The 23189-nt window shown below is 51.7% G+C and overlaps 2 protein-coding genes across 8 annotated transcripts in view; one reads left to right on the plus strand and one right to left on the minus strand.

Moving 5' to 3' along the window:
* FRMD8 (FERM domain containing 8) overlaps positions 1–7638 on the minus strand; it is a 41781-nt gene extending 34143 nt beyond the window's left edge. The window contains exons 1-6 of one of the 3 annotated variants that reach the window (XM_073351948.2): positions 7510–7638; positions 6645–6729; positions 5475–5642; positions 2595–2696; positions 2096–2154; positions 342–508 (exon numbers count right to left, since the gene is read on the minus strand). In XM_073351948.2, coding sequence (XP_073208049.1) covers positions 342–508; positions 2096–2154; positions 2595–2696; positions 5475–5642; positions 6645–6729; positions 7510–7515 — 587 coding nt within the window. In that variant the 5' untranslated portion in view covers positions 7516–7638. Of the gene's footprint in view, positions 1–341; positions 509–2095; positions 2155–2594; positions 2697–5474; positions 5643–6644; positions 6754–7509 lie in introns of those variants that run through there. The other 2 variants (XM_073351947.2, XM_073351946.2) reach the window with 2 other exon arrangements.
* Positions 7639–7641: 3 nt separating this feature from the next.
* SLC25A45 (solute carrier family 25 member 45) lies at positions 7642–22225 on the plus strand. Of its 5 annotated transcripts, none has more exons than XR_012159831.2 (9): positions 7642–7973; positions 10195–10305; positions 11212–11279; positions 12030–12073; positions 12748–12819; positions 13105–13290; positions 13588–13855; positions 14184–14642; positions 21537–22225. XR_012159831.2 is itself a non-coding variant. In XM_073351949.2 (8 exons), exons 2-8 carry the CDS (start codon positions 10289–10291, stop codon positions 14450–14452), a joined length of 924 nt encoding a protein of 307 aa, XP_073208050.2. In that variant the 5' UTR covers positions 7642–7973; positions 10195–10288; the 3' UTR covers positions 14453–15834. The 5 variants fall into 5 exon arrangements, 3 of the variants coding, with proteins under 3 accessions (XP_073208050.2, XP_073208053.1, XP_073208052.2); XR_012159832.2 differs by having other exon boundaries at positions 14184–14597; XM_073351949.2 differs by lacking the exon at positions 21537–22225 and having other exon boundaries at positions 14184–15834.
* The last annotated feature ends 964 nt before the right edge of the window (positions 22226–23189 follow it).

Below are 23189 nucleotides of genomic sequence, written 5' to 3' on the forward strand. Positions count from 1 at the left end.
GGAGATTGGGGACAGGGTTTGCGGGGAGTCCCTGAGATGGAAGGTGGCACATAGGGAACGGTGGAGGGATGTACAGAGCCCCTGTGCAATGCGCTTGGCCTACGCAAGCTACCAAGCGTACAGCCCCCTAGCAACTGCATAAAGATTGCTCTCCCCTTGCTCCCAGGGCCAGTCCCACACCAAGGCCAGTGGGAGATCTACTGGGCATCCAAGGGGGAGTACATAGGCCTGAGCTTATACCCCGGCCCACAGTTAAAAGCCTGATCCTCCAGATGACCGATACCCCTGCTCTAGACCATGCCCCCCCTTCTTCCCCTGCAATGCCCGCCCCCCGCCCTTACTTCAAGGCACAGGCCGTATGCTGGTCCTGGTCATAGGGACCCAGCTGCAGTCTGCAGACCAGGGCCCCCAGCTGCTCACAATCCTCGACGTCACACGGATAACGTCCCTCCAGGATGTTGAACTTGGCCTCTTCGTAGAGCAGCCGCAGGACGGCCTCGTTTTCGATCTGCGGGTCAAAGGGTGTGATCAAAGCAAAGGCCAGAGAGTGGCTCCAGTTCCACCTCTGGTTCAAGCTGGGCTGCCTAGGAGGTTAATTTCCAGGCCAAAAGGGCTTAGTTGATCCTCTAGTTTGATCTCCCATCTGACACAGGCCATTACATTTCACCCACCTACCCCTGCATTGAGCCCAGTCTCCGATCGATCTCTTCCAGCCTCGATGGGATGGCTTCAAAAGATTGAGACTGCCACTCCCCTTGAGAGTTCGTTGCAGTGGTTAATCACCTGCACTGTTAAAAACCGGTGCCTTATTTCTAGTTGGAACGTGTCTGGCTTCAACTTCCACCCATTGGTTCCTCTTCTGCCTTTCTCTGCTAGGTTCAGAGCCCTGTAGCAAAGCTGGCTGGCAAGCAATTCCATTGCATGGAAAATTGTTAAGTTTCAACATTTGTTTTTGTTCTGATGGGAGAATGAAACCTAAACCCTACAAAATTTCTTATGCCCTCCCCCCACCAGGAAGCACTCACCCGGAATGTGGGGGACCCACGTTCAATACCCTGCTCCCAATTTAAATCTGACAGAGCAAGGACTTGAACCTGGGTTTCTCACATCCCAGGAAAGTGCCCTACCGGCCTGCCTCTCTTGGTGGCCCTCCCGGATCTGGAGAAGTTTCCCGTGCTACATGTGTCAAAAGGGGTTTCTGCAGAGTTTTGGTTTCCACAATCTGGCATTTTCCAAACAAAAATCATATTGACGAATTCCCGACCAGTTCTGTCCTTTTGGCACATGGGCTTTTCTCCCCACGAAGATATCCCGCACTAACTGATCCTCTCTCAATCTGCTTCGTAATAAAATGAACAGACTGAGCTGCTTCGCTGCATGGCACTGGGAACAGAGTTAAATTAAACCGAATTTACAGCATCTCCACAGGAGTTGAAACCAGCTATAACTTAAATCTGTGGTTAACCAATGTGACTTTCCCCTGTAGATGAGGCCTAAGGAACCAGAGCAGGAGGCAGAGGGACTGATTTCACAGTTCGACACAAAGTCCAGAACACCAGGTTGGTCGTAGCAAGATTTTACAAAAGACTAGAGACAGAGTCGATGTTTTTGTAGGAGGAATGGTCTTAGGGCCCGGCATTGGGACGCAGGACACCTGAGTTCTGTTCCTGGCTCTACCACCGACTCGTTTGTGTAACCTTGGGCAAGTCACTTCCCTCTCTGTGCTTCCGTTTCCCCATTTGTATAACAGCAAAAATAATCCCCCATCTCTCGGACTGTCTCTCAAAATCTACCCATGCAGTGCCCCACATGATGTGGCCTGGGGGATGGTCTGTGTGGTGCCTGGCACAACAGGAGCCATGATCTGGGCTGCCAGGGAGGGGACACCCGTGCATAGCTACTGCAACAGAAATTGCGAATGACAAGGCTGGGATTTCCCGAGGACCCCATCTCTTGTGGGTTTAGGCTCTTCACTCCCCAGATAATCAGAGGTTAAATAATAAGAAGTTGATGAATATGCAAAAGGCCTTGCCACACAGTCATAGAGGTGAGTGACACCAGCAGAGGAGACTCAGACAGGAGCCCTCGTGCTCACCTGCAGCTCCCGTCTCTTCGAGAAAAACACATTCCTTCTGAACTGCAGGGAAGGCTCATCTGGGAGACGAAAGAGACTCCAGTAAAGACATGTATGTGGTCCAAAAGAATCTGCTTTACCATTACCTCCTGGAAACTGGGGAGCCAGCCAGGCCAGATCTGGGAAGAGAACCCCAGAATCCCAGCTACCAATCCTACTAGACTCCCTCCCCCAACTGGGGATAGACTCCCACTCCCTGCTCTAACCCACTAGATGCCCCCCCTCCCCCAGCTGGGACTAGAACCTATGACTCCTAACTCCCAAAGCTTTCACCCACTTGACCACATCCCCCTAGGAGTCCTGGCTCTTTTCACACACACCCAGCTCTAGCCATTGGCGTACACCCCCTTTGTACAACTAAGCCAGACAGTATGAGCTCAGCAATTGGAGGAGGGCATTCCAAGGTCGAGGCGGGGGTGTCAGCAGGCCAGGAAGGAGCGAGGAAGCTTCACACACGCACCCTGCATGATCTCATCCTCCCGGCAATCAGTGAAACGCAAGAGCAGCTCCTGCCACTGGCGGCACACCTTGTATGGCTGGTGCTTCGGCTTCAGCTGCACCTCTAAGACAGAAAGAGAGAGAGTCTCTAACAGAGCATCAGCTACAGCCCAAAGTTGGTATTAATATTAATGTGGAACCCAGGAGTCCTGGCTCCCAGCCGCCACTGCTCTAACCTACTGCACTCCACTCTCCTCCCAGCCATCAGGACAGAATCACAGTACTATGAATAATACACACCCCAGAATGGGACCCCAATCTTGGCTGAGACCTCTAGGAACTACTGTCATACTACCAATAACGTACACCCCCTAAAGAGGCCCTGTTGTCACCTGGGTCCTCTCGGCACTACCATCATAGAAATAAAAGACCAGCCCTCCAAGCACCTGTTAAATTCATCACTGCTAGGGACCAGGGATAGTCAGCATGCAGTGTGGGATGGGAGAACTCAAACACGCCCCCCACCACCTTGTGAATGCTCCCTCTGTCCCCACAGACCTGGGAGAGGGGGCAGAGGAGGGGTAACAGCTGCGCTCCTTACCACTGGAGTCCCAAGCAGGCCATCCACACAGCAGGTTGGGATGCCACAGGGGGAGACGGTGCTGCTAACCAAGGGCAGCAGACGCACAGGTGGCAACGGAGACTGGCAGATGGAAAACCACACCCCAAAACCTCATTGATCTGAAGCATATCCAACTTCCTGAACTGCAGTTCTTTATAGTGCACCAGTCGGCATAGCTAAGGCTGTGTGTCAGTCAGGCTGTGGGAGGGGGGCTCAGTGCTGGGGCAGGGAGTTGGGGTGCAGTGCTTACCTCAGGGGGACTCCCCAGAAGCGGCCAGCAGGTCCCTGCAGTGCCTAGGCAGAGGGGCCAGGGGACTCTGTGTGCTGCCCCTGCCTGCAGGCACCGCCCCCACAGCTTCCATTGGCTGCGATTCCTGGCCAATGGGAGCTGCAGACTCAGCGTGGAGACCCCTTGGCCTTCCCTCCCCTTAGGAGCTGCAGGGACATGCCGGCCGCTTCCGCGGAGCTGCGCGGAACCGGGTAAGGAGCCTGCCAGCCACCGAACGCCCCCCAGCACCAGCGTGGGTCCACTCCTGGGCTGTGTGCTGCCACCCCTCCCCCCCAGCGGGGGTCCCGGGCCGTGCACCGCGGCTCTTTCCCCCCCACACCAAGCACCCATGGCCCGCTCCTCCCCCCATGAATTTTTGTTTACTGCCCGTGACCTGTCCATGACTTTTACTAAAAATACCCGTGACTAAAACTTAGCCTTAGTTACAGCATCTAGGCACCCAGACAGAGACTGAGCCCCAATGACAGATGCAACAGCTTGTACTAATAGTAATGCTGGCTTCCAGGCTCCGTGCTCTAACCCACTAGACCCCACGTCCCTCCCAGAGCTGGGGAAAGAACCCAGGAGCCCTGACTCCCAGTCTCCCTTCACATTGGAGGGCATCAAACCCAGCAATACTGATTGCATCTGCTAGAAAGCCTGAGATGCTAAGTTTTGAAGACAGTCAGACATTGCTGGGACTATTACCGGGAGAGGGTTAATGAAAACCAGCAGGCTGGGGGACGTCTGAGAGGGTAAGCAAGGAACATCTGACAGGTTACAGCAGGGATGTGTTAGGGAGGGGAAGCTGATTGGAGATAAGGGAACAGATGTAAGCCAGGAGACAAAAACAACAGCTAAGCTAGCTGGAACAGTGCCATGAAATGATTCATTTTGCCTGGATGCTCCTTGGAAGTTTCCGTTCTGCTCCCAACATGCTCCCAGCTGGGAAGACTCGGGATCAACAGCCCCAGGTTGACCCAATGCCTGCCATTCAACACTTCCTGATAACACCCCTCCGGACTTTTACACAGAGTTCCTGGTTGCACTTAAAGCAGATGATTGTCCGGTAAGTGTGCAAGAGAGGGAATGTTACTAGTGTTCATCACAGTAAATCAATGTAACATCACATGCTCAGTGAGGAACTCCTGTATACACAGTCCCTGCACCCAACTCTAGGGGCAGCCGTACCTCAGAACCCACCGAGGGACCTCTGTATAAACAACAGCCGCATTCCAAAAGCACTTTATTACAAACATAGCAGTTGCTTTAATGACAGTTGAAATGCAGCCACCTCTGGGGTGATGTTTATACAGGGTTCCCTCGCTCACCACAGAGATGCGACCACCTCTAACAGCTGAGGCTGTTTAGAACAGAAAGCATTTCAGAACCTCTATTTAGGAACACAGGTGGATGGATACAGGAAGTTTCCTCATTCCTTATTTATTTTAACAAACAATGGCTGAGTCACACAACAGCCAACCTACCCAAAATCAAACAGCAACCATTTACTACATCCGAAATAGACAATGCGAAGTGAGAAGCAGATAAATACTTTGTCAGTGGAAAGACAGGGCAGGCTAATGATTTCAGCACAGGACCAGGAGTCAGGACTCCTGGGTTCTATGCCCAGCTCTGGGAGGACAGTAGGTCCAGCAGTTAGAACACTGGGCCGAGAGTCAGGACTCCTGGGTTCTATCCCTAGCAATGGGAGGGGACTGTGGCTTAGTGATCAGAGCTGGGAACCAGATTTCTGGGTTTCATTCCCTGCTCTGGGAGGGGACTGGGAGTCAGGACCCCTGGGTTCCATTGCCAACTCCACCAATGGCTCTACACATGACCACAGACCAGTCCCTTCCCCTCTCTGTGCCTAAGTTTCACCTGTAAAAGGGGGTGATGAGCCTTGCAAAGTCTTGGGTAATGCAACAGTACAGGAGGCTGTGCACAGGCCTCCCTGGGAGATAGGAGGGGGTGTAGCATAAGAGATCATGACAATGAACCAAGCACCTTACCAAGCAAGGGAGAGATGAGCCACAGGGAGAAGACTTCCATGGCACACTCAGGAAGCTGCAGGGCGTCCCGGACGATGCGATGTAGCTCATGCACAGTGACAGACATTAGATTGTCCACACTCAGCTGCACCGCAGTGTCATCGATCAGATATACCAGGACATCCAGTGCTAAGAGGAGAGCAGAGGGTCATAGTTTTCCTGTTTCATAAAAGTTTATGATACCTCAAAACATTTTCCTTCCCAAACTAAGATAAAAAGTCAAAAACATGAAAATTTTCACAAACCAAAGAGTTGAAAAAATTTTCAGTCCAGATCAGTTTTGATGTATTTCAATTTTGATCTTTTTAAATCTATATTTGCTAAAATTTCCAAACACCACATCATTTTGACTCAAATTCCCAGAACTCTCTGGTTCAAAAAAGACGACACAGCCTGTTACTTAACCGCAAAACTCTTTATTTTTCCAAAAGTTTTTCAGCTCAGAGATTTGTCAAAACCAACCCTGTTTCATGAACAGTTTTGGTTTTGACAAAGTTGCATCTTTGGGTGACAAACAGTGCATGGAAAAAGTCCTGACCTGCTGTAGCCATGACACAGCTGACTCAACAGAGGCCCAAGAGTTGGCTTACATCAACCTTTATGCTCAACTCCAGGGCATCTCTCTATCTGTAACATGGTAGCTTTTGAACGCTACATCTGAGTCGCTCCAAAATTTCCAGTAATATTCTTGGCAGATCCCTATAGAACTTGGTGAAAAAAAAGTCACAAAAACGGGAAAGGGAGAAATGGGAGGCCATATACGGCCCCCGGCATGGGAGAAAAAGGAAATGGGGTTGCAGGGAGTCCCTGAAATAGAGGGGGATGGGGGCATTGCATACAGGGAGCTGGGGAGAACAGGAGATGTGGAAATGGAGGGACACAAGGAGCCCAGGGTGCATAATAAGTTCAGCCTACACAAGTTACGAAGTGTGAGACACTCTAGTAAATCCAATCCCAAAGTTTGGGACAGAACCCAAGAGTCTTGCCTCTCTGCCCCAACACCCCCCAGTCTAGAGCCCTTCCCAGAGCTGGGAAAAGAACCCAGGCGTCCTAGCTCCCAATCCCTGCCCTGAATCCACCAGACCCCACTCTCCTCTAAGAGACACCACCCGCCTTCCAAATGTCACCTACATCGGGCACACATGGAGGAGATGCTGCTTCGGTGGGAGCGATCTGCCGAGCTCGGGGGGACAGCAGCCCCATCTGCTCTTTCCATCTGCAGACACACAAACATGGGGGGCGGGTTTCAGACCATGATGGGGGGTGTTACCAAGAGAGACACCCCCAGACAGAGGTGGGATTTTTTGGAGGGGGGGGAAGACACACACTGGGGTAAACATCCCAGTGGTGAGAGCAGGCAGCTCCAGGGGCTTCGAGGAGAGCATAGATGGGAGCCAAGCACTGGGGAGCCTGGGCTGGTGTGGGGGAGGGGGGTTCCTGGACCCAAGTAGGGGGATAGGAGCCTCCAGCTAGAAGTGTAAGGGCCCACTAGTTGGGTATCTTAGCAGCACTGGGAGACCCTTGGGGGGGGGGATAGTGGATGAGGGGGGAGGCAGGGAGTCCCCTTGGGGGGAACCCAGGGATATCCCAGGGCCGGGGGGTCGGGAAAGATCCTTGCGGGGCATGCAGAGCCCCAGGCTGGGAGCCCTCTAGATGGGTGTGTGTGAGGGGGTCCCCATGGCCCTCTGAGGAGGGGATGCAGGGCCAGAGGGGGAGCTGGATCAAGGAGGAGGGGTGCAGGTCCCCACAGCAGGGGGGGCAGAGGGTCTCGAGTGTGAGAGCGGTGCGGGGGAAGGACATAGGGTCTCTTGGGTTGGAGGGAGTGCGGGGCACTGGGAGGGAGGGGCAGAGGGTCCGTGGCGGGGAGGGGTGCAGGGTCCCTGGGGTGGGAGGAGGTGCGGGGCCCCAGAGCAGGAAGCCTGGGGAATCCCTTGTGTGGAGGGCAGCCCAGACCCCTGGAAAGCCCCAGGGGACCTCCTCTCAAGCCCCCTCTTACCTCCATGGCGCCGTCACTCGCCGCCCGCCCGAATCTCTCCCGCTCCCTGCTGGGGTCTGTGCAGCTGGAGGCACCGCGGGCCCCGGAAGCTGGAGGAAGGGATGTCCCGCCCAATCCCCGCCCGCCGCTGGCTGCGTGACGTCACGGAGACTCGCCTCGCCGAGCCCGACGGTTGACGGCGGCGCCCGCACCGGAATTCTAGCGAGCGGCCGGGGAGGTTTATGGCTCCGTGTCAAGGTTACCCTGGCCCCGGGCAGGGTTATGGTGCCGAGGTTCTAAGCTGGCCCCCCCAGCCCAACACTGAATTTGTGACCCGCCAGAGGGGGCAGGGGGCAGGTACACGGGCCGGCGCTGCGGCAGGGGCTGCAGCAGGCGATCCACCGCGCTGGGGGGCAGCCAGTTGCACCCAGTCGCCCCGCCGAAGGCGTTCGCTCACAGGGCGAGGATCACACGCAGGCCCAGGGGTGAGTACTCCCCGCTTGGCCCGCGGCTCAGCCTCTGTTTCCCCTCCCACCCTTCGTTTGTCAGGCGGTGAGCAGTTTGGGACAGGGACGGCCTCTCACCGTGTGGGTGTCGCTCGCCGGGGCCCTGATCTGGGTCAGGGTTTGTGCCGCACCCGAGCGGACGTGGGCCACGAGCTCCGTCAGGGTCTGAGCTGCACCGCCCTGCTCTCACTGCGGGTCTGCATGGCACCTGGCCAAGTGGGGCCCCTGAGTCAGGGTCCATGCAGCGCCGAGCACAGCATGGGCCATACCCTGCTCTCAGTCAAGATTAACGGGGCGTAATGGGGACTCGGATCTCAGTTAGGGCCTTCAGAGCCTAGCCTAAACAACGAGTTTCAGAGTAACAGCCGTGTTAGTCTGTATTCGCAAAAAGAAAAAGGAGGACTTGTGGCACCTTAGAGACAAATAAATTGGTTAGTCTGTAAGGTGCCACAAGTACTCCTTTTCTTTTTCCTAAACAACGAGTGCATTTAAGTAGGTGTCTGCTTCCCTCTAGTGGTAGTTTGACATGACGAAAAAAGAACAGGAGGACTGGTGGCACCTTAGAAAACGAACACATTTATTAGAGCATCAGCTTTCGTGGGCTACAGCTCACTTCATTGGTGTGAGCGGTAGCTCACGAAAGCTGATGCTCAAATAAATGTGTTCGTCTCTAAGGTGCCCCAAGTCCTCCTGTTCTTTTTGCGGATACAGACCAACACGGCTCCTACTCTGAAACCTTTGATATGATGGTTACTTTTCGTTCTTTTTCTGCGCATGTCTATAATCAACTATAATCCGGGTTGCTGTCACTGAGATTTGGTTTCTGGCTGAGCTGTGCCCCCCCAGCCCCATGGGGTAAATCTGCCCGTGGGGTGCAGAGAGGAGGGTTAGCTGCTGAGGGCCAATGCACCAGGTGTTAGGGGGGGTCTATGCATACAGCTCGCTGTTAGGGCCCCAGTGCATACTCCGCGTGGGTGTGCTGCAAACTTGTTCAGGGCCTTGGCTTAGGGGGAGAGGAAAGGTTTGCAAAGGCAGCTGGCTGGTGCTGGGATGGAGGCATGGCCTGGGATTGTGGAAGCTGCTTTCATCCTGGCTAGGAAAAACGGTGCTGGCTCTTTAACCCCACACCATCCTTTGTCAGGGTGGGGGTGGGGGGGGGAGGGGAGACAAGCTTTCTGTCTCTGACTGTGGGAGAGGAGGGGGTACAGTGGTTAAAGCAGGGGGGCTGGGAGTCAGGACTCCTGGGTTTCATCCCCAGCTCTGGGAGGGGAGTGATGTCTAGGGTCTCAGAGGTTAAGGGCAGATGGCATCATTAGATCATCTTGTCTGACCTTCTGAATATCCCAGGACATTAAACTTCACCCAGACAGTTGTAGGTTGAGCCCAATGACTTTAGTATTTCCACCCTCAAGAGCTTAAGGCAGAAGTGGGCAAACTACCACCCACCAGCCATTTTAAGCTAGCCCTCAAGCTCCTGCTGGGGAGCAGGGTCTGGGACTTGACCCACTCCAGCTCGGGTGAAGGGTCGGGGGCCACTCCACGCAGCTCCCGGAAGCTGTGGCATGGCCCCCCTCTGGCTCCTACGCACACCAAGGATCCCGCTCCAATGGCCCCCTCCAGCAGTCCAATGGGAGCTGCAGGGGAGGTGCCTGCGGATGGGGCAGTGTGCAGTGCCACCTGGCCACGCCTCTGCATAGGAGCTGGAGAAGGGACATGCCGCTGCTTCTGGGAGCTGCTTGAGGTAAGTACAACCAGGAGCCTGCACTGCTAAGCTTCTCCCCACACCCCAACCCCAGCCCTGATCCCCCTCCTGCCCTCCAAACCCCTCGATCCCAGCCCGGAGCACCCTCCTGCACCCCAAGCCCCTCATCCCCAGCCCCACCTCAGAGCCCACACCCCCAGCCAGAGCCTGCACCCTTCCTGCACCCCAACCCCCTGCCACAGCCCTGATCCCCCTCCCAACCTCTGAATCCCTCGGTCCCAGTCCAGAGCACCTTCCTACACCCCAAACTCCTCATTCCCAGCCCCATCCCAGAGCTCACACCCCCAGCCAGAGCCCTCACCCCCGCCCCAGCCCAGAGCTCCCTCCCAGACCCTGAACTCCTCATTTCTGGCCCCACCCCGGAGCCCTCACCCCCTTCCACACCCCAACCCCAATTTCATGACCATTCATGGCCCTCCATACAATTTCTATTCCCAGATGTGACCCTCGGGCCAAAAAGTTTGCCCAGCCCTGACTGAAGGGGTTGTGAGCCCCAAGCAGAGAACAGGCGAGAACCAGCGTCTCTGGTGTTATGCGGGGATTGATTAGGTAAGACCTTGATGAGCGCAACAGCTGCCCCATGCCTCATGCTGCAGAGGAAGGCAAAAGGTCCCTGCCACTGTGACCAGGGCAGGAGGGGAATTCCTGCCCATTGTCAAATCAGGTGATCAGCTGGACCCTGAACAAGACCCACCCTCCAGCCATCTACAACAGAGAAACCTCAGAGCACAGGCCCCATTACCTGTTATCCCTGCTCCAGCTGTAGGTGATCTCCAATGTGTCAGAGGAAAGCCAAAACGCCCCCCCCGTGTTCCTGATTGCAACTGTGCCTCCACGAGTTGGGTGCCTCCATTGTTGTGAGGATCTGAGTCCAAATGCCTCCCAGTAAGTGCCCGAACAGGCCTTGGCAGAATCCAGCCTTTAGAAAGTCCCATCCCAGAACATGCTCAGCACAGGCCACGGTCATTTACTAACCCGTCATTAGCCACTTACGACTGCAGCCATCCTAGAAAGCAGGCGTTGCACTTCTCTCTCGGTCTGGGAGTCTTCCTGAGGTGAGAGTTGTTTTCCAAAACGGCACAGCTTGAATTCAATTCAGCATCTAAGTGTGTGGAGGGCTTTAGAAAATCCAGCCTTGAGAGGGGGCCCCTGGAGCTCTAGTCCCTTTGGTGGAGGACAGGCCCCAGGGGGAGAGCAGCCAGACCAGCTGGTGGATCCAACCCTTAACCTCAGTGAGATACTGCACCAGTTGAGTTCCCCCAGTTACCCTAACTCTGCATGGTAACTCCTGCTTAATTTCCTACTTTTCCATTTTCCCGTGTGCCCCTGGGCACTGCTGTTGGGAAAAGGGCAATTCATAGCGCTGGGGAGAATCAAGTTAAAGATTGAAGCACCCAGGAGGATGAGTTAGGGATTAAATGGATTAACTTTGACCAGATCTTTCTCCTTACCCAGAACCCTGTACAGTCCCTGTGCTCTGCTCACCATGCCCGTGGAGGAGTTTGTGGCTGGCTGGATTTCAGGTAAGAATGAGAAGGATCCAATTCCCACCCTCCTGGGCGCTGCGCAGACACGCGTCCCTGCCGCTCAGAGTCAGGACCCTGTCGTGCCAGGGGCTGCACAGACCCCAGATGAGACTGAGGACCCCCTCTCGCCAGGCGAAGTGTTGCACAGACCCTGCCAACTGAGACTAGGGCCCCTATTGTGCCGGGCACTGCACAAACACCTAATGAGACAGTTTTTGCCCCCAAAGAATTTATAATCTAAATTAATAGACAAAGGAAAGATTATTCTGCCCCCTTTATAGAGGGGAAAACTGAGTCAGAGCAGGGAAGTGACTTGCCCAAGATCACCCAGGGAGGCAGTAGCAGAGCAGGGAATGAAACCAGGTTCCCTGAATCCCAGTCTAGCTTCATAATGACAAGGCTGGCTGCCCTCCTCAATTTAAAGAGTGGAATTTAAATGCCAAATTCAGGTTATTTTTGCTGAAAAAGATGTGACAGTTCCCAGTTGCTCATTAACAAGGGAGTTAAAAATAATCAAGCCCTGTCTCGCACTGGGGGTCTGTGTTCTTTTCAACCATTTTAACATTTGCCGGCAGCATTAGGATCCCCAAGAAAAAGAGCCCTGGGTCCTATTCCTAGCCCGTAGGGGGTGGGCCTACTGAGTTACAGCAGCAGGCCTGGGAAGTCAGGACTCCTGGGTTCCATTCTCATTACCGGGACAGTGGCGGGTTCTAATTTCCAACCGACTTGTTTTTTCTTTGGACACAGGAGCTGTGGGTCTGGCCTTGGGGCACCCAGTGGACACAGTGAAGGTGAATATGAAGCTGGTACTGCTGTAGGGGGATAGGGGGTGGGAAGGGACAGGGAAAACTTCTCTCCTATAGATAGGATGAGGAGATACGTCCCTGCTGGGGAACTGGCTAGCTCAGAGCAGTGTCCAGCACCTCAAAGGGCAAGCAATAGCTATTTTAACTCATTTATTTCTTATTATGGTAGACCTAACCAACATCGGGGCCTTTGTTTCCACAGACCCTCCCTGCCGGAATTCAGGCCCCCCTATCAGGCCAGGCACTACACAGACCCTCCTCCTCCCATGAGATCAGGTCCCCTCCACCCATCAGGAGAGGCACTGCACAGACCCACAGTGAGAGAATCCCTCCCCACAAGAGTCCACAGTCTGAGTAGACAAGCTGGGAGGGGAAATAGAGGCACAGAGAAGGACTTGCCCAACTCAATGGCAGAACCAGGAATAGAACCCAGGAGTCTTGACCCCCAGCACCAACCCCCACAGCTTTAATTCGCGAGACCCCACTCTCCTGCCAAAGCTGTGAGCAGAAGCCAGGCATCCTAAGTCCCAGGCCACAGTCCCATCTGCTAGAAAATGCTACCTCCAAATGCCTCTGAGGAGGACTTTGGCCTTTGCATAAACTGCTGCTGTTAATATTTCTCTGCAAATTCTTCGCTTAAAGATGGTGTCTCATTCCAGGTGCGGCTGCAGACGCAGTCTGGCTATCGGGGGATCCTGGACTGCGTGATCAAAACATACCGCAATGAAACGGTTTGCGGCAGCATGTTTATTATTTGTATTAGGGCAATGCCAAGAGACCCTGGCCCAAGCTCAGAGGCCCCCCTCGTGCTGGGGGCTGCACTTCTGCCCCTGACAGAGATCAGCCCCTCCCCCCCATACCATATGCTACGGGGAGCAGCGTGTGCGTGTACGCATGGGTGTCAGCTTTTGGGGAGGGGTCCCCCAATCACACACTCACCATGGCTCACACCGAGCCGTGAGCCACATACGCCTAGGGCTGGCATTGATCCCACCATGGCGCCCTTTGCCTTGCAGGTCCTAGGCTTCTTTAAGGGGATGAGTTTCCCACTGCTGACCGTGGCCCTGGTCAACTCAGTGATGTTTGGGGCCTACAGCAATGCCCTGCTGTACCTGAGTGCCACCCACCACCACGAACGCCGTGCCAACTCCCCCAGCTACACCCATGTCCTCACTGCTGGCAGCTTCTCCGGCCTGATGCAGGTGAGGGACCAGGCAGCTCATGGGGGGGAAGAGAGCAGAACTCCTGGCTTTTAGCCCTACCTCTGGTAGGGGAAGGGAGCTGGGTCCAGTGGTTAGAGCAGGGGGGAGCTGGGAGTCAAGACTCCTGGGTTCTATCCCAGCTCAGGGAAGGGCAGTGGGGTCGAAGTGGGTTAGAGCAAGCAGGGCTGGGAGCTAGGACACTTGGGGTTCTCTATTGCATGTCAGTATTTTCCCTTAAGGAACTAACCAGGGGACTCATTTTTTCCCCACATTCCCTGCCCCGCACCCCAATCTCAGGCCGTGGTCCTGGCTCCTGTTGACCTGATCAAAGTTCGGCTGCAGAACCAGACTCACTCCTATGGGCTGAGGAGTCCAGTGGGGGGCCCTGGAGCCCAGTACCGGGGCCCGGTGCACTGTGGTGCCTGCATATTCCGTGAGGAGGGGGTACTGGGCCTGTTCCGGGGCACCTGGGCCCTGGTGCTGCGAGATACACCCTCTATGCCCGTCTACTTCCTCACCTACGTCAGCCTGTGCCGGGCTGTGACAGCGCCGGGGAGAGAACCGGGTGAGAGGGGAAGTGGACTGGAGGGGGCTATCCATCTTGCCGGGGGAAGAGACTGTAGGGAACTGGGATTCCTGTTGTGTAATGTGAGTACTTTGATGGGCCAAAGACAATTAAGACAGATCTTTGCACACAGTGCTATAATGCAGCCACTGCTTGGGTGGAAACTGACAGGTGTTGACCAACCAACTCCTGCCCTGGGGACAGCACTGACTGAGCGGTAATGGCCCCTGCCAAGCCCCGCCTCTCCTGTAGTTAAGCCCCGCCTCTCCTGTAGTTAAGCCCTGCCTCTCCTGTAGTTAAGCCCTAACTCTCTTCCCTTTGCTCCCAGGCCTGATGACAGTTTTCATAGCTGGGGGCTGTGCTGGTGCAGTCTCCTGGGCCTTAGCCACGCCCATGGATGTGATCAAGGCCCGGCTCCAGATGGACGGGGTGAAGGGAGTGTCCTACCACGGGGTCTTGGATTGCATCCGCATCAGCGTTCGGCATGAGGGACCCCAGGTTTTCCTAAAGGGCCTTGCCCTGAACAGCATCCGTGCCTTCCCTGTCAACGCGGTGACCTTCTTGAGCTACGAGAACATCCTGAAACTCATCCGCTGAGCCCCACCCTGCTCCCTGCAGCATCATTCCCCCCCCATCACCACACTGGGAGCCAGCACTGACTGCCAGGGGAGAGCACCCCCTACTGAGCCCTGCAGCAGAGTGCCCCCGGCGTTGTGCTGGGGCATGGAGGTCAGCACCGACTGTAAGAGCAAGGCAGGATCACCCCTCCTACAGTCTATCCCCCAAGGTTAGGCTGTGTCCTAGATTCAAATGTCCTGAGTGATGTTGGTTCTCCCCACTTTCCATGCATCTTAGCACCTCAGGGAGAGGAACTGCCTGGCAGTGGTGGGGAGGGTTAGTGACTTGGGAGCTGGGGATGAAAGAGAGGGAATGAGAACTGAGGAGCTCGTCTAGGGGGTAGGGGAAGAGGAGAGAGAGTGAGTGAGTGTGCGCGCGAGAGCGGGGGGAATGGTCATGCTGCTAAAAAACACAGAGGCACCAGTGAGGCCTCCTGGGTTCTATGCCAGATCTAGGACTAGAGGGGGAGTCAGTTCTGCTGGGTTCTTTTCCCAGCTCTGGGAGGGGAGTGGGGCCCAGTGGTGCATGTGGGGGAAAGGAGGGGCCATAGGCAGAGCAGTGTGGGGGAAGGAGTTCTAGGAGTAGGAGGATTTCTCCTTATCCAGCTATAGCAGCATTTCCCTAGCAACCAAAATTCTACTTAATACTCAGTCAGCAAACTCTCTGCTGTTGGCCCAGTCTGACAGGCATAGAGACCCTGCCACTGCCACCCTGGAGCAGGCTGCAATGTGCAGGGACCAAGGGAGGCAAGCTAAACCTATTAGACAATAGCCCCAGAGTCAGGAATTGAAGCTAGGAGTCCTGTCACCCCTGCTCTAACCCACCACACCCCACTCCCCTCCTAGAGCTGGCAGAAAACCCCCAGGTGGCCTAACTCCCTGCTCTGTGATTTTTAGCTGTAACCCACTAGACCCCACTCTCTACCAAGCGCTCAGAAGATCCCTAATACAAGCTCTTTGCCACAATACCTGGAGGGCTGGGTCTTTGCCATAGATGTGATGGAACAGTAGAGGCTTCCCAGCTCATTTACTGCCGTGGGGGTGTAGGAGGGGGGGAAATCAGAGAGGCAGGTCCCTGTCCTTGCCAGCTCCCTGTGGCCCCTCTGGCTGCTCCCATCCTCCTAGGGTACATCTCAGGAAATGCAAGCCAACAACGTGGCAACGGATTCCTTCGCTGCTGCACAGGAGGGACAATCCTCCCTGAATGGCACAGCTCACTGCACTGCACGGGAGGGAAAGCCAGGCCAGGATTGGACATCCCGTTCCTAACTCTGTTGGAGTTTCATGGTTAGAGCCTAAGGTGCAAAGCAGGAAAGGGACATGCCCCAAAGTTCACAGATTTCAGAGTAACAGCCGTGTTAGTCTGTATTTGCAAAAAGAAAAGGAGTACTTGTGGCACCTTAGAGACTAACCAATTTATTTGAGCATAAGCTTTCGTGAGCTACAGCTCACTTCATCAGATGCATACTGTGGAAAATACAGAAGATGTTCTTGTACATACAAACCATGAAAAAATGGGTGTTTACCACTACAAAAGGTTTTCTCTCCCCCCACCCCACTCTCCTGTTGGTAATAGCTTATCTAAAAAGTGATCTCTCTCCTTACAATGCATATGATAATCAAGGTGGGCCATTTCCAGCACAAACTTCAAAACCAGACTCCAGCGAGAGACTGTTGAATTGGAATTCATTTGCAAATTGGATACAATTAACTCACGCTTGAATAGGGACTGGGAGTGGCTAAGTCATTATGCAAGGTAACCTATTTCCCCTTGTTTTTTCCTTACCCCCCCTCCCCCCAGATGTTCTTGTTAAACCCTGGATTTGTGCTGGAAATGGCCCACCTTGATTATCATATGCATTGTAAGGAGAGTGATCACTTTAGATAAGCTATTACCAGCAGGAGAGTGGGGTGGGGGGAGAGAAAACCTTTTGTAGTGGTAAACACCCATTTTTTCATGGTTTGTATGTACAAGAACATCTTCTGTATTTTCCACAGTATGCATCTGATGAAGTGAGCTGTAGCTCACGAAAGCTTATGCTCAAATAAAAAAGTTCACAGAGCGAGTCTGGAATAGAGCCCAGGAGTTCTGGCTCCTGCTTCCCTGTCTCTATCCATGAGAGCTCACTCTGCTCCTAGAACCAGGATGGCACTCAGGAATCCTGACTCCCAGCCCCCCTGCTTTAACCCACTAAACCCTGCCACTGTGCTCAGCACCAGGAATACAGTCCAGGGGTGCTGAAGCCCAGCATCCCCTGTTCTAACCCATTAGATTTCACTGTGCTCCGAGAGCCAGGAATAGAACTCACAAGTTCCAACTCTCAGTCCCTGCCTTCCACTTGAATGTTCACAGATATTAAGGTCAGAAGGGACCATTATGATCATCTAGTCCGACCTCCTGCACAACGCAGGCCACAGAATCTCACCCACCCACTCCTGTGAAAAACCTCTCATCTAGGTCTGAGCTGTTGAAGTCCTCAAATCGTGGTTTAAAGACTTCAAGGAGCAGAGAATCCTCCAGCAAGTGACCCGTGCCCCATGCTACAGAGGAAGGCAAAACACCTCCAGGGCCTCTTCCAATCTGCCCTGGAGGAAAATTCCTTCCCGACCCCAAATAAGGTGATCAGCTAAACCCTGAGCATATGGGCAAGATTCACCAGCCAGATACCCAGGAAAGAATTTTCTGTAGTAACTCAGATCCCACCCCATCTAACGTCTCATCACAGGCCATTGGGCCTATTTACCATGAATATTTAATAAGATCAATTAATTGCCAAAATCATGTTGTTATCCCATCATACCATCTCCTCCATAAACTTATCGAGTCTAATCTTAAAGCCAGATAGGTCTTTTGCCCCCACTGCTTCCCTTGGAAGACTATTCCAAAACTTCAGTCCTCTGATGGTTAGAAACCTTCGTCTAATTTCAAGTCTAAACTTCCCAATGACCAGTTTATATCCATTTGTTCTTGTGTCCACATTGGTACTGAGCTTAAATAATTCCTCTCCCTCTCCAGTATTTATGCCTCGGATATATTTATAGAGAGCAATCATATCTCCCCTCAGCCTTCTTTTAGTTAGGCTAAACAAGCCAAGCTCCTTGAGTCTCCTTTCATAAGACATGTTTTCCATTCCTCGGATCATCCTAGTAGCCCTTCTCTGTACCTGTTCCAGTTTGAATTCATCCTTCTTAAACATGGGAGACCAGAACTGCACACAGTATTCCAGGTGAGGTCTCACCAGTGCCTTGTATAACGGTACTAAAACCTCCTTATCTCTACTGGAAATACCTCTCCTGATGCATCCCAAGACCGCATTAGCTTTTTTCACAGCCATATCACATTGGCGGCTCATAGTCATCCTATGATCAACCAATACTCCAAGGTCCTTCTCCTCCTCCATTACTTCTAATTGATGTGTCCCCAGCTTATAACTAAAATTCTTGTTGTTAATCCCTAAATGCATAACCTTACACTTCTCACTATTAAATTTCATCCTATTACTATTACTCCAGTTTACAAGGTCATCCAGATCCTCCTGTATGATATCCCGGTCTCTCTCTAAATTGGCAATACCTCCCAGCTTTGTATCATCTGCAAACTTATTAGCACACTCCCACTTTTTGTGCCAAGGTCAGTAATAAAAATTAAATAAGATTGGTCCCAAAACTGATCCTTGAGGAACTCCACTAGTAACCTCCCTCCAGCCTGACAGTTCACCTTTCAGTAGGACCCGCTGTAGTCTCCCTGTTAATCAATTCCTTATCCACCTTTCAATTTTCATATTGATCCCCATCTTTTCCAGTTTAACTAATAATTCCCCCATGTGGCACGGTATCAAACGCCTTACTGAAATCTAGGTAAATTAGATCCACTGCGTTTCCTTTGTCTAAAAAAAAAAAAAAGTTACTTTCTCAAAGAAGGAGATCAGGTTGGTTTGGCACAGCACAATCTACCTTTTGTAAAACCATGTTGTATTTTGTCCCATTTACCATTGACCTCAATGTCCTTAACTACCTTCTCCTTCAAAATTTTTTCCAAGACCTTGCTTACTACAGATGTCAAACAGGCCTGTAGTTACCCGGATCACTTTTTTTCCCCTTTCTTAAAAATAGGAACTATGTTAGCAATTCTCCAATCATACAGTACAACTCCTGCGTTTACAGATTCATTAAAAATTCTTGCTAATGGGCTTGCAATTTCATGTGCCAATTCCTTTAATATTCTTGGATGAAGATTATCTGGGGCCCCTGATTTAGTCCCATTAAGATGTTAGAGTTTCGCTTCTACCTCAGATATGGTAATATCTACCTCCATATCCTCATTCCCATTTGTTATGCTACCATTATTCCTAAGATCCTCGTTAGCCTTATAAAAGACCGAGGCAAAGTATTTGTTTAGATATTGGGCCATGCCTAGATTATCCTTGACCTCCACTCCATCCTCAGTGTTTAGCGGTCCCTCTTCTTTCTTTGTTTTCTTCTTATTTATATGGCTATAGAACTTTTACTATTGGTTTTAATTCCCTTTGCAAGGTCCAACTCTACTTGACTTTTAGCCTGTCTCACTTTATCTCTACATGTTCTGACCTCAATAAGGTAGCTTTCCTTGCTGATCCCTCCCATCTTCCACTCCCTGTATGCTTTCTCTTAATCACCTCTCCGAGATGCTTGCTCATCCAACTTGGTCTACAACTTCCTGCCTATGAAATTTTTCCCCTTTCTTGGGATGCAGGCTTCTGATAGCTTCTGCAGCTTTGATTTAAAGTAATCTCAGGCCGCCTCTGCCTTTAAATCCATAAGTTCTTCAGTCCAATCCACTTCCCTAACCGATTTCCTTAATTTTTGAAAGTCAGCCCTTTTGAAATCAAAACCCCTAGTTGCAGATTTATTTTTGTTAATCCTTCTATTCAGTTTGAACTGAATTAGCTCATGATCACTTGAACCAAGGTTGTCCCCTACAACCATTTCTTCTATGAGGTCACCAAAACCAAATCTAAAATGGCATCCCCTCTAGTTGGTTCAGTAACTGCTTGATGAAGGAATCCATCAGCTATCGCATCTAGGAAAATCTGAGCCCTCTTACTAGCACTTGTCCTCCAGTCTATATCTGGGAAGTTAAAGTCTCCCATGATCACACAGTTTCCCTTAGTATTTACTTCATTAAAAACATTAAAGAGGTCTCTATCCATATCCAAATTAGATCCCGGCGGTCTATAGCACACCCCAAGCACTATCCCAGGGGAGGCTCGAGTAGTTTTCTTCCCTAATGTAATTTTTTCCCAGACGGACTCTTATCCATTCCATCGCTTCTTATTTCTTTACATTCTACCTCATCATTGATCTACAATGCTACTCCCCCACCTTTACTTCTGTCTTTCCTGAATAGCACATACCCTTCAATACCTGTAGTCCAGTCATGACGACTATTCCACCATGTTTCTGTTATCCCGAAAATACCTGGTTTCACTTCCTGGACCAATAGCTCTAGTGCCTCCATTTTGTTATCTAGGCTCCTCGCATTGGTGTACAAACATCTTAATTTTTGCTGTTTGGCCTCGCTCACATTCTGTACCCGATTAGGCATGGTCATGCTACAGCCAGTATAACCTATGAGACTGGTATCCACACTGCCCTTCCTCCTTATATACATTCTCCTACCCACGGCTGTATCCTTTCTTACTTCATTTTCTTCCCTCTCAATGCTAAAATCCCGTGTGGAGATTACCTGGACATCTCCCAACCATCTCCCTCAAATTCCTAGTTTAAAGCTCTCTTAATCAGTTGTGCCAGCCTCCATCCTAGAAGTCTATTTCCTTTCCATACTCAGATGAAGTCCATCCCGAGAGAACTGTCCTCTGTCCATGAATGCCTCCCAGTGGCCATACATCCCAAAGCCCTCCTTATAGGCCCCCTGCCTAAGCCATCTGTTGATAGTCAATCTTGTCACACCTTTGTTGCCCTTCTCTAGGAACAGGCAGAATCCCACTAAAGATCACCTGAGCCTCAATTTCCTTAAGCGTCTTCCCCAGCCTAGCATAGTCTCCCTTCATACGTTCCAGTGAGAATCTAGCCATATCATTTGTTCATCTCATTCTGCCTCCACTTGCACACCTGTAAAATAGGGATAATTATTCCTTTTTGTCCACTTAGACCAGAAGGTCATTGTGGTAGGGACCAGCTGGGCAGTGCACAGCCCACGGGAGTCCTGAACTCAGTCAGGGTCTGTGCAGCACCTGGCATGATGGCCCCCTATCAAGGGGCAGGGGGAGGGGATGAAGTTTGTGCAACACCTGGCAAAACAGGGCCCCTGATCTCAGTCATGGTCTGTGCAAGGTCCAGCACAAAGGGCCCCAATCTTGGTCCTGCTCTGTGATGCTCCTGAAATTATGCTTCCCCTGCTGCCCCATCAGAGTCAGGGAGCGGGGTCTGTGCAGCACCCAGCACAAGGATTGAAATTTATTGTGATCTCTGTTAGAGGAAAAAAGAAGCAGGTTGACCCAGAGGCACTGTTCCCTCTAAGCTGTGTGGGAACAGATCCTAAACCCCAAGCACACGGCAAAACACCACACACAAAAATTTGCACAGAAGAAATTTTTTTGCGCACACAGCCTGTCAAAAATTAGAAGGAACATTTCGAGAGGTGGATTTGAGTACAGGCTTCTTTATTGCGGTACTTGTTCCCCTGGACCCAATTGTCCAGTAAGCACTAAATTGATTACAACACTCTTTTTGTTTAGATTAGTATGTTCATGCCTACATTTGTTACAACACCCCAAAACCCCTTTATTAATAAACAGAAACACCCACTATTAGTAAAGCCATCTCTGTCTATTACTCATAGCATTACACATTACTTTTACCTTGAAGATACATTTCTTGGCAACAATTTGTTGCCATAAATCTTCCTCATTAGCAGCTCTCAGGGGAGGGAGGAAGGGGCCATGAACAGTTCTCAGGGGAGAAGGGGTCCTAAGCCAGGGCTGGTTTATGTAGCTGGGAAAGGGAGGGAGGGGAAGTTAACATTCCTTTTACCTTCTTTTACACAAAGGGCATTTCTCTTGCAGCTGCATCCTTATCAATCTTTATGAGCAACAGAGAAGGAAAGAATCTGGCAACTTATATTTTAGACAAAGAAATACTGAAGAATTTGCAACTTATGTATTAGACAGAATAATCTGTAACTTATGTATTTAGACCCAAAAATATTGCCTACATATGCCTTTGTCCCCTAATACCATGTCAGCACATTAGCAACTTATTGTTATACTTAACCCTAAGAGATCCCAACAATCTTGTTTGAAAGCCTGTCTCACAGGCTCTGTCAATCCTGGAGAGAGCTGCTCTTAGAAAGGAGGTCAGAACCGAAGCGGTGGCGAGCGAGATTAAAGGCCTGGTATATTAAAGCAATACCCAGACTGGCAGTGAATACATAGTGGGCTTCTGGAGATGTGAGACTTCACTGTGTGAAGGAATAGGCTTCTCCAGGCCTTGGATATGTGTGAGAGATGAGAGAGAGCAGCTATCCCAGTCTTGGGGTTAGTAATGCTTCATTGGCACACATCCAAGCCCCCAGGATGTTCACTGTAAGTGCTGGTGGGTGTAATCAGACCCAGGATAAGATGGCTGATAGTTTGAGTTTGTACATCTTTCCTGTAGCTAACACAGCCTTGAGTGCGTGTGTGTGTGCAAAGCCACTGTACCTCTGGGAAGCCATTCCTACTCCAAGATGAATAGATGCATCAGTGCAAAACAATATCACGCTGTATCTTGTTTTCCCACACATGGGTCCTTTGCAACCCATTTCTGGCTGGTGTGGACTCATTAATTAGATCCTCCAGAAGGAGGTTAACTACCGTCAAATATTTTATGCATAATACAGCCAAACTAGGAATAGAACCCAGAAGTCTTGACTCCCAGCCCCCCTCTCCCCCAACTCCCCTCCTGGAACTGGAACCCACAAGTCCTAACTCCCAGCCCTCCTGCTCCCCTGGTCTAATCCCTTAGACCACACTTCTCCCAGAGCTAGGAAAAGAACCCAGGAGTCTTGACTCCTACTTCTCTGCCTTCATACCACCTATCCTTAGGTATAGTGTAAGGTCTTTCCCCCATAACTGCGACACAATGTCTGTATAGCAAGCCCCATGGATATGCAGCCATTTCTGGAGTGCAGCTGGACATGGATGGGAAGAAAAGTTACAGCCAAAGATGCCATGGGAAACCCTTTCACTAAATGAAAGAGCACGGATGTCAAGGTGGGTCTGTTTTCCATGCCAAGCAAACATGGGCTTTCATTTTGAAGGTTTTATCTTGGAAAGCAGTGACTGTAAAGGATATAGGGGGTGGGGGGGTCATAGTGGACAAGCAGCTCGATATGAGCTGCCAGTGCAATACAGTGGCCCAAAGGGCTGTCTCATGGTGTGTTACTCACCAACAGACTGGCGCCTCCCCCAGGTCGCTCTGGGACTGAGCTCAAGGTAGACAGTCTGCACACTGCCACTCGATCTCTGCCGTCTGCCTGCAGCCCCTCTCGCCGCCTCAGGAACTGCAGCGTCCTCTTTATGGCTCAACCCTCTGGCCGTGGCACTGTCCATGTCCCCCTTCTGGGAGAGGTTTAGCTCCTCAGTAGTCCAGCCACTTCCCCAGTGGTGACTGCAGTAAAAACTGTCCTCCTATTTCCACAATGGGGAGACCCAGGCCTGCCCACTATTCCAGATCTG

The sequence above is a fragment of the Lepidochelys kempii genome, chromosome 7, assembly GCF_965140285.1.
Source record: "Lepidochelys kempii isolate rLepKem1 chromosome 7, rLepKem1.hap1, whole genome shotgun sequence".
Classification (NCBI taxonomy): Eukaryota; Metazoa; Chordata; order Testudines; family Cheloniidae; genus Lepidochelys; species Lepidochelys kempii.